General features: G+C 37.9%; 2 protein-coding genes across 2 annotated transcripts; both read right to left on the bottom strand.

Moving 5' to 3' along the window:
• Positions 1-257: 257 nt before the first annotated feature.
• LOC306891080 (leukemia inhibitory factor receptor-like) lies at positions 258-5,217 on the bottom strand (the record flags this gene model as incomplete). Its single annotated transcript, XM_079451088.1, has 11 exons — positions 258-1,036; positions 1,130-1,202; positions 1,330-1,411; positions 2,499-2,651; positions 2,793-2,951; positions 3,264-3,365; positions 3,790-3,966; positions 4,060-4,264; positions 4,339-4,415; positions 4,846-4,996; positions 5,209-5,217. 11 exons carry the CDS (start codon positions 5,215-5,217, stop codon positions 689-691), a joined length of 1,536 nt encoding a protein of 511 aa, XP_079307214.1. The 3' UTR covers positions 258-688.
• LOC306905501 (leukemia inhibitory factor receptor-like) lies at positions 4,339-9,607 on the bottom strand. The gene is made up of 8 exons (XM_079476156.1): positions 9,285-9,607; positions 8,930-9,069; positions 8,705-8,843; positions 7,176-7,439; positions 6,721-6,850; positions 6,254-6,413; positions 5,209-5,342; positions 4,339-4,996 (listed from the first exon to the last, which is right to left on the bottom strand). The coding sequence occupies exons 1-7, from the start codon at positions 9,409-9,411 to the stop codon at positions 5,313-5,315; spliced, it is 990 nt and encodes a 329-aa protein (XP_079332282.1). The 5' UTR covers positions 9,412-9,607; the 3' UTR covers positions 4,339-4,996; positions 5,209-5,312.
• Positions 9,608-11,364: the final 1,757 nt, after the last annotated feature.

Raw genomic sequence — 11,364 nt, 5'->3', positions numbered from 1 at the left:
CAGACTTAAATGCAGAGGAGACTGAGCATCTTCTGTAGCTGGCCCTATGCTTTGGGACACTAGAGGTCAGAGTGACCCCCTCTTTTTTCATTTTCATATCACGTCTAAAAACGTATTTATTCGATCTGGCCCACCATTAAGGATGTTGATTTTCAGTTTTTTTATTGTATTTGCTTTTATTGCTGTTTTTTAGTCTGAGGTCTAGACTGACTTTGGTCAGTCGTGTGCTCTATAAATAAATGAACTGATAGAAATATATGAGTATACTCTTTATGCACATTGAGAATGTTTAAAAACACGTTTAGAAAAACAAAGATAACGTTATTGTTAGATTGAAGATTTCATAAAGCTTTGCAGAATGAATGGAGTATATGAGGCACCTCACAGAAACATGCAGCGCAGTGGCAGATATCACGAGGATCTTACTGAACATCTGATGGCATTACACATGTGTTGGGCTGCTTTACATGTTAAACTAGTGCTGTTAATTCAATCTGTTTATGTAGTTTAGTATATTGATATATTTGTTCAAAACTACCACCTATAATGTCATAAAAATACTTTAAGTAAACAAACAATAAATTCTTCTTCTAAAGCAAATGTTATAATGTGATTATTTCATTACCTCAGATTGAACTTTATGAAAGGTTTGTACAGCTCTGGTTGAAGTGATCACATTATAAATGTTTCAGAATGCTTGAGATGTGACGTAATCACTTATAAACACAGAGTTCTTGGCCTCCTGCACTTTTTCATCCGTCTCAAACATCTTATCAGATAAATCCTGCTGTTCAGAAGACACATAAGTGAAGTTTGTGAGATCTGTGTTCTGACTGTCCCATATTCCTGTAGTGAGCTGGTGGGAGGACGTTAGGAACGGCGCTACTGTGACTTTATGAGAAATGAACAGATGATTCAGATCCTCAGTGTCGGTCAGCCGTGTGTTCTGTATCATGGTGCTGTGATGGGCGTCTAAAACCTCAACATCACACCAATGACACTCCTCTATACTGAATGTACGGATCTTTTCACTCGCCTTGAAAAAAACAACAACATGGCAACAGTGACATTGAAGCTTAGAAATAACAAGCATGAGTTACATTAAAATATGTTTATAGTAATGAATTACGTCATAAAGATCTTCATCCAGGTCCAGCGCTTTTATGTGCAGAAATCTGAATTCTTCATGAATTTCTCGCAGTCTGGAAAAGATGAAACATTGAAACGTCAACATGATGAAGAGAAGAAAACAATAGTAAGTGCTGCATTCAATCGCAGGACATGTGATGATATTCAAATGATGTTCTTTAAATATATTAGAAGACTCACTTTTTCTGGCAATAACACAGACAAATGCAACAGCCGACCAACACCAGGAGCGAAACTAAAATCTTAGCTGACAGCAGATAATCTGTTGACAGAAGAATTATCACACAAATATAGACATATTTACACTAAACCAGGAGTCTCATTTATCAACAGTGAGTAGAAAAGGTTTTATATTTTGTCCTACGAATGAAAATTACAATGTGCCTACGTACAAAAAAAACTGTATTTATCAAATTTGCTTGCGTGGTTCTTACGCACACCCGTAATGAATCATTGATGATAAATCCCACATGTTCTTTAAGTCCCAGTGAAATAAAAAATGACAATTTCAATTTTCCACAAAATATTGCAGCTTTTATAGTAAAAGGTTTATCAATGTGGGTCATTCTCTTTTAAAATTCATCATCTTTAGTTAAAATATAAAAATGCACTTCCGTCCTGTAGTGACTATTCATCTTAAATGACGTATGTTAGACTGCTTGGGTGGAGCATCCGTTAACTCCTCCCCTTCCACTGTCAATCTGCTGCCATTTCCAAATGCAAAGGCGGGTTTTAAACATCCAATGAAATCGCAGAGAAAGATAAAAGACGCAGACACTATTTTTCTTGTTTCTTGTGACAAAAATGTCAACATACGGAAGTAAAAGGATCTCAACTTCTGGTTCACGGGGACTTTAAGCACCGTGCTCGTTCACGTTCATTTGCATTAGGAAACGGCTCCAATAAAGCTTATATGGTGATGACACCTCCCTTTATAAATCTCCATAACATGTTCTGTGCTCTCACCAAACAGATCAACTCGCTCTTTGAAAACTTTTTTGGCGCAATGCATGGTTTGCTCAGTTTGGTTTTTATTGTTTATTTTATAATATTTCATAATAATTCTCCAAAAAATAAAATGGTCGGAAAAGAAATCAAATAAGCAGTTATTTTGGTGGAATTGCAATGTTAATATGATTTTGGGCTTTATATCTGCGGAATGATGCAGGTGATAATTGTTAATGTAGTTTGTCTCGTGTCACACGAGACTTGAGATGAACGGTGTAGTTTAAAACTCAATATAGTCTGTCACCATTATAAACATTTTAAACCCAGACAGAATCTTTAAGTGTTCATCTGAAACCAGTTCATCAGATTGAATGTGATTTTTCTACAGGGGTTAAGCTCACAGTTTGTTCTGGTTGTGATGGTGGTGGAGGTCTCTGGTCCACAGCCCGCCGATGAACACGCAGACAGATGAAACGTGTACGACCGGTCTTCCTTAAGATCACTGAATGTAAAAGATTTACTGTGGGGTTTATTTATCATCTGTCTGTGAGAACCTGCGATAACACAAAACAGTAATATAACAACTTTGACAGCACAGTTGCATCAATCTTACCTATAAAGTTTCTATATATAATAGATCAGTTTATAAAGCTAAGAACATAACAGAAACTGGTTGAGTCATTTTGAACACTTACTCCGGGAAATATCACCATCTAACTCATCATGTACTGTAATCTCATATCCTGTGATGAATGCAGTGTGAGTCGGGTCGTCCTCATTGAAACTCCATCTTAGAGTCACAGAAGACCACGTTACGCTTGGATGAGGGTCCAGTGTGGGGCCCTGCGTGGGCTCTTCACCCGTAAAAAAGACAAATCACAGATTAATCTCTCGTTTATTTCTGTCATTAGAGTTTGAGAAGAGATGTCAACAAGGATTTGTCAACTCTGTAACCCAAAGTCATTATTATTGAATATCTCAATATGAACTCAAACATTTCTCATCAGATTTACCCAAATCCAGATTTCATTCGTTTTACACCTCTGAACTTTCTCTGGCGACCAAATAAAAAGCTTCTCTGAGGTCGCACATGTTGAGCAATGTTTCAGTGACATTTCTTAACACAATGTGCTGAACAGGAAAAGGAGGATGTGTGTGTTTCTTACTTTGTTCTTCCAAGTATCCGATGAGTTTCTCGTGAGGTCTGTGTCCTTCTGCGTTACACCAGTAGACAGTAAAAGCGTATCTAACACCGGGTCTGAAATACTCTAGAAAAACAATCTTATTGTACAGTCATCTTGAACAATCATGGAAATTAATAAACATTTAACATGTGATTTCAATGACTTGTAGTTGTGATGCCAAACTTTTATTTTGTCTTTCTTGCGTGAAGTTTAAATAAGGACAATTTAGATTTGATGGCGGCAGAGGAAAGACAAAAACCTTAAAGGATTTCAAATGTATATTGGAGTCTAAAAACAAGCCTCAGGTAGAAAACAAAAGTTAGAAAGGGCAGATGGATGGTGCCAAGTTTGGTGGAGACAGTTTGAAGAATCAAAAGATTTACGGTCATTTTACGGTACAAAAATGTCTGTAGACGTTGACAGAATGTTGAGATTGTGTTGTGACTTGTGTCGTGATGGTGTTCGTACGGATGTGTACTATGAGACATCACATGAAAACACATCTAACCTGCTTCGAGTGATAAGTAAGTCTGGTTAACCGGGACTTTTCTCCACTGTAAGGAGCAAGCGACTCCCAGCATGCACCACTCTACGGTGTAGTCGCAGGTGGAGGCCGATCTCCTCGTCCAGTAGAGCTGAAATCCCTCTGCGTTACCCACAATCCTCTTCTCATTCATCACAGCCTCTGCAGGAACAGCATGTTTGGGATGCACAAAATGAACTACAGATTGTACCTGAAACGCTGTATGATAACGTAAAGAAAGAAACGTATGTTTACCTGTATACGATGAAGGAATAGTTATCTGTGATGGTACAGATAAACCCGTCTGAGAGACCGCCCTCACTGTGAGGTCACACACGTGGACATCAACGGGTAAATCCACACGTGTCTGTGTGACATTGATGCACTTATCGCTCTGTGGATCTGTGTGGTTTTCACAAACCTCATAGGCCTCAATAGACACATCTGGATGGCTTTTGACCTGAGAAACATGAAGTTGAGTGCGTGATACTGTCAGTGTATGTTGGGTTCAAAGGTGAAGAAACAGAAACATACAGTGCGCCAGAGAAGTGTGACGGTGCGAACCGGCCCGTTTCTGATTTTCCTCCACACGTCCACCGTCACCAAAGGCCCTTTCCAGAAACTAGATTTACATGCTTGTGTAAAACATACAGCGCTGGTTCTTGAAGCGATGAGGTCATCATGTCGGAGGTCGGGTCAAGGTTTCACATTCTGGGATATTGTTTGGGTCGTTCGGTGTAAGTTAACACATCAGTGGTTTTTATCAGTTTATGAACAGTAATAAAAGTAATGCCGAGTCAATATTATAAATGATAGAGACTCAGTGTTAATAATGTTTTTATTTCTGCTTTTTCAAATGTGTTTATAATGTTTTGGTCGTTTGAATGTCAATTCCATTCATATTTGTCTCTACAGGGCATCTTACAATTCTTATAAGTGGTGTGTTTCTATCATATTGTGACTCTAGGATTATATATTGTATTGAATTGTGACCGCAGTGTATTTTTACAGACCTCAGTAACAGTGCTTCATGACTTCTACCTGTAAGAAAGGCTCTGGAAGGTGTCCATCGGCCCCAGTCATTGTCCTGTGTGGCGCAGCGACCCCTAGCGGTGTATCTCACGCTGGGCTGCAGTTTCTGTATCTCGAATGTGAAATGCTGAAGCGAATCTGAACCTTTCATCTGTAACTCCTGTTGGTACAGAACAAAAAAAAACATCATTGGACCGCTGACACTGGACGTTACTAGAGACGTACAAAACAAACGGGGGGAAAAAGGTTCATTTTTGCTCTGAGGTTTGGTTTTCACAAGAGGTTTCACACGCTCAGCCGAACAGGAAACTGCTTCCTGTCGTAATTTTGATGAGAATGATATGACGGTCAACACACGATGAGATGTTTTACCTGTGTCATCCCTCCTGGCTCCACTTCAATCTGACAAGTAATGGAGAGACCTTTAAAGCTTCCGTTCAACTGTAAGTCCATCACAGCATCCAACACACCGGCCGTCACTTCAGAACGCTCAGGGAATGGAAAAACTGGAACACATTTATATTTATAAATTATATTTTTGGATACCTTTGATACTTCTCATATGAATAGAAACCTGCGTTCTTTCAAACTATCAAGCTAAATATGTTCCTGGAGATTCATTCAACTGAGAAAAGCTGTGCAAACATCATTCTTTTACATTTTACATACACTGTGACTGTGACTAGTATTATATTGTGTATGTAGGGGAGACTTTCCTGTATCTCAGAGGTCAGAGCATGGTGCTAAAGGTCATGGGTTCATCCCAGGGATTGCACGTCCTCAGAAACACATGTATAGTATCGTGCAATGTAAGTGGCTTTGGATAAAAGCGTCTGCCAAATGCATAAATGTAAATGTGATGTAAAAGACAAGGGACGGTTGCTGCACGGTTTATTCCTCCGGTCAGGAATGAGCTGGTGTATGATGCTCATGGTTTGTTACTCTTTACTTTATAGAGTCAATGGAACTTTTCACACATGAACAAACAACAGAGTTCACAAGTATTTCAGTATCTTGTTCTTTTATTTAAAATATTTTGCCAGTTTCACTTTTTAAAGACCCTGTTTGTTCACAAATAAAATAAAGAAATATCAAAATGATGTAATACAATACTTTTATTACATATTAATGAATGTTGCAACCGTCCCCTGTTATGGGTCAGTTGACTTTGTATAAAGTGTATAAAGTGTGCGTATATTATCCTACATACACATGTTACAGAAGTGTAGGCGGATAGCTGACAGACGTGGGTTTAACAAATGATCGGCTTTCTACTAAAAACAGTCTCATAGAAACTGAAGGAAATACAAACACGTCCCCGGTCCGATGTGTATCACAATATCCACATTTCATGAATTTATAACAATATCAGTGCCGGATCATGAACAGTTTGGATGAAGTTAAAATCATATTCAGCTGTGTCAGTGATGTTGAATATGTAGTGTTCACTCTCTCGCCCCAAACTGTTTGTGACACATAAAGTGATGCTGTAAGTGACCTGCTGTTGGATGACTGGAAAACTGCAGGAGACCAGAAGATGACTGTTCTCCAGACTACACGTGACAACCTCAGAGTCCCTGTTCACAAAAACAAAGTCATAGATAATAACCATTATTGGACTGAAGCTCGAGCAGCATTAAGGTTGTGGGGTTGATTCACACACGTACTGATGAATATATAACTTACTCAGTCGTCACTTTAGGTAAAAGCGTTTGCCAAGTGCATACATGTAAAAGACTAACTCGAAATGATTCATTTTACAGCCTTGCACGCTCTTTAAATGATTCATATCTATCATGATGAAAAACAACAGATAACTGGATCAGGGTGCGTTTCGTCTTTGCTAGAATGTGTTTTTCTGAACCGTGATGAAATCTGAGTCACCTGATAAGTAATCTGTACTTCCTTTTGTGGCTTCCGCCGAGGTTTGGAGCTCTGCGTACTTTCCATGTGCAGGTGATGTTTCTCATGTCTGTGGTCTCACATCGAATACGATGAGGTTTCTCAGGAGGGACTAAAGAAGGAAATAAAAATCAAGTGAAGTGCTTCGTAAATGCAGTGAGCACAAAAGTTACTGCACATTCAGTGACACTTCAAAACGCATGAATGCTGTTGCATTAGATAAGAAAATATTAAACCAGTTATTAAAAAAAGGACCTGCACACGTTTTCAGCAATACAGTTCATGAGAGTAATAAAACAAGAGACAAACTTTTCAAAATGAAGACAAAACCTTTCTTACTGTAAAGGTAATGGTTAGTTGTTAAAGTGTCTACATATATTTAGGCGTTTACGAGGAATAATATCATTTTTATATGATTTATTTAAAAAGGTACTTACAGGTGACAAAGTTCAAAGCGACTCCAGAACTCTCTTTACTGCAGTTAAAACTGACACCGTACAGGTTTGTGGCGTTGATGTTTTCCACTCGAATGGCTTTGACCCGTGAGCTTATGTTGATGACTTTGTATTGGGTTTTGTTGAACAAGATATCCGTGATGTGAGCATCTTCTGAATAAACACAGCAGAACAGCAAAGTGGATCCTTCTTTCAGCACCTGGTGCTTTGGATACATCTTGACATCTCGAGACAAGTTCTCATCCCCTACAACACAAGCCAATTGAAAAGAACTACTGTAGAATAAACCACAGACATGAACTCATCACATCTTTTTAATATCTCAATTCTTTCTCATAGACGTGAATGGGATTTAATGGAAAGCAAATGGAAAATGTTGCTTAAAACTCATCTGTGTCTCATTTATTTCTCCTGAGAAAATCTCACAAATGTCTCCATCAGAAGAGATCTCAATAATGTCTCAAACTGAGCTCAATAGTAACTATTTACTATTGAAGTTTTACTAAACTGACTCTCAATAGGCCTGTTAGGAACTCAAGGTGTATCTTATAGCTCACGGGATCATTGTGTGATTCTAACAATCTAAAAAGACAACCAGCTTAGTTTTGTGTGAGGCGGGTCGACAAAAAAAGCTTATTCATCCCTGACAGTTGAGAGGCTCACAACAGACATGAACCATGTTAATGACAAAAAGAAGAAGTTCATATCCTACAACGTTACATCAGAAGTCAAATATGGTTTAGTGCTAAAAAAGTCTGGTTTGTTTGAACCCTTTGGGTAAAATATGGTTTATGGACATTTACATTTAGCCGACGCTTTTATCCAAAGCGACTTACAGACGGGTAAACAACGGAAGCAATTGGAACAAAATAAGGAAAACAAAAAGCACAAGTGCAATATAAAAGCTGGTCTCGCCTACCACAGTATACAGAGAAAAGACAGAAGTATTATTGTTTTTGTTTTAAAGAGTAAAAAAGAGATTGAAGTCAGAACTGATCGGTCAGGTGTTGGTGGAAGAGAATCTACAGATCTTGTAGCAGCGGGCAGATCCGATCCAGAGAAGGTACGTGAGAGAGATTAGAAAATGAACATTGAAAATGTCTGTATTTGACCCAAACTCGGTTTGAAACAACCCAACCTTTTTTTAAGCGTATTAATAATACTAAAAATATATTATTTATATACAATATATACAAAAACATATCAAATGTAGTTAACACGGATTCCATTTCAAACACCATTATGAACCATCAGTTGTTTACCATTAAAACCAGAACAACATTTCTTAATGTAATATGTGTTTTATTCCTGTAGGATTCAATGGTGTTCAATAGGTTCTCATCCACCCAATAAAATCCCACCAATAGAACACAACACACTACCAGTAGAGACCCCCAGATACCATTAAAGCTTACTTTAAAACCAATACAGCTCTCACTGTGAACATTTTTTTCAGCTGGGATGTGACCCACATTATTATCAGCACAGAAAACTGATTTTAAATTCCCCACCATAGTGAGTTTTCCATGCGCTCCAGGATCCAAGTGTTGAGTTATCAGAGATGCGTCTTATTCTCACAGAATGATCTGTGCAGTTCAGCGGTATCTGTGACGTCCAGATCACTGTGTCAGCAACAGCATTCAATGACATCTGTCAATGCACAGAAAATCATTACTGTCCATACGAATAAAAACACAAAACTCTGTGTCAGGAGGCAGTGGGACGGTTAAACTCACTCTGTCGATAGTTTCCATGTTTTTTGTGCGACCAACTTGTATTTCATACGTCTGATTTCTATGTTCTTCACTCGTCTTCATCTCCAGTCTCCACATGTCCAAAGCCCGAAGTTTGATGATGTTCGGCACAGTGATGTCATCTACAAGAACATCATCGAAATATGTAACATAAATAATGCTTTACATCGCTAGTCCTGGTGCTTTACATATTTAGTGTGAATGTAAACATTAATACAAACAATGTTTGAAGAAAAGCAACTTGAGTGTTTGAACAAAAGAACTAAAATGAGTATTTTTTAAGCAGAATGGACATAAGAAAAACAAATGATATAAAACAGCAATAAATTCATCTGACCTGAAGAATCACATCTCTTAACATGTTGAAAGATGATGATGAACATAAGTATGTTTGTCCAAGAGTAAATCATCTCGGTGGATGTACAAGACCTCATGTTGGATTCATCTCTGCTCTTCTGTTCCATGTGTCACTTTCTCCGCCTCCTGCTGTCTGCTCTTTACATTAAAGCCATAATGCCTGTGGAATCACATTGATATCACTTTGTATGAGTCAGAAAGTGTTTCAATGATGTTTATTGTTTGGTGTTGAATGTTATTATATTCTGGTGTCGATCATTGATATGCTTTTAAACTCAACGCTATTATATGGATCCTTTATATAAACGAAGAGCTCCATCCACCGGTCATTAATGGAAATGCGTTTGAAGAATATTAATACATCATCCATTAAACTCATGAAAATACCAACAAACAACCCACAGATCTCACGAATGAACAAAGTTAAAGGTTTACATTTTACCTTAATTATTAAATCAATTATTTGATCATTCATAATGTATCTAATTGTTTAATTATACGTTTAGATTTGAATGTGTCATTAAATATGTTTGAATAAAAAACATAGTTTATAAAACTAAATACATAAAACATGTAAATACTTATTAGGTAAATTCGGCGAAATAGCAAAGGCTCATAAACATGCTCATCCAATTCTTCTGTTATGTACTCGATACTGGTGACACAAACATTATAAATTGTTATTATTATTTTTGTTTGTCTGTATTGAATTTTTTAACTTAACTTTAAACGCTTTATTTTCTTTAACCTTTATTTTGATGTCGGAAGAAACGTCAATGGCGTCGGTCACGTGATTTTCGGCGCCATGTTTGAATATGCGCATGCGCGACCAATTTGAGCTTCATCGCTTAACGTCAAAAGTAACATGACGTGAACTACTTTTACGATTCTTCAATGACAAATGGATGTTGATCTTTAAGACGTTGTAAAAGCGCAGACTTTGGGGTTTGGACGACATGACGGTGAGTAAATAATGACTTCGAGGGGAACAAGGACGATCAGTGGAACCAAAACACTCGTGTGATTCCGTGAAAACTCACTAGATGTCAGCAAATGAACCGAATCACGAGGCTTGTTGAGGAGGAGAGAGGTTTGTGAAGCCTTCGGTTGTTTGGACAGATCATCGATGCGGTCTTTGCTTTGTACCGGCCGATGATCACGTGATAAATAGGTCAGAATAACCAAAGTGGTGTGAATGGAGCAAGGTGGGCTTTACGAGCCTTTGCGCATGCCCAGTAGCTACAGCGAGCTGAAAGTGTGTTTAGTGTCTGGTTAAACTGAAAGTGGCCATTATAAGAGACATTACAGATACTTAGCCGATTGCAGAGACTTTAGTATGACCCGGGTCAGATAACATCCTCCCAGAACACCTTAGCAACGCCTTAGCAACACTCTGCAGGTGCAGGCGGTTATTGTAGGGGTTTCTATTAATAACACAATAATTGATGATCATATTTATTAATAAAGTTTTTTAGTACCAAACCAGCGATTCTCTCCAGTTAACTAAAGCCTCACATCTTCCACCTGTTTTTTTAACAGGGCCTAAAACACTCTTAGCTGTTATAAATACACTTGTAGCCCACTGCTTCTTAGGGCTTATTGCAAACAAGCGGTTATTCCATATGCTTAGCAAGGTTTCATGAAATAAAGTAGATAAGTGATATTTAGGCTATGTAATGCAGCCAGCACTTATTAATCTGGATATTTTATAACAGCTCATAACACTCTGCTCAGCCAATCAGAACAAAGGACCAGAACTGACTGTTTTATCATTTTGTTTTAGAAGCCCCTAATGGACAAAACACTGGACACAGTTCCCCCCAAAATTTATCTCATATTGGGAATAGCCTTCGTTCAATCTAGACTGTTTTACAAAAACTTTTCAAGTGTGCATCTTGTAACAAATCAATGGCTCTGGTATATTTTAAGATATATTATTTTAAGGTAAGGTTTGTCATGTGTATCTATATGATTGTGTGTGTTAGACTTTGGTTCTCTTGTTCTTTGTGTCAGAACACATTACATGTTTCCTAACCATGTGTTCACATCTATCACCATCT

Source organism: Barbatula barbatula (genome assembly GCF_947034865.1).
Source record: "Barbatula barbatula genome assembly, chromosome: 2".
Taxonomy (NCBI): Eukaryota; Metazoa; Chordata; class Actinopteri; order Cypriniformes; family Nemacheilidae; genus Barbatula; species Barbatula barbatula.
This window is presented reverse-complemented; position numbering and strand designations above follow the sequence as displayed.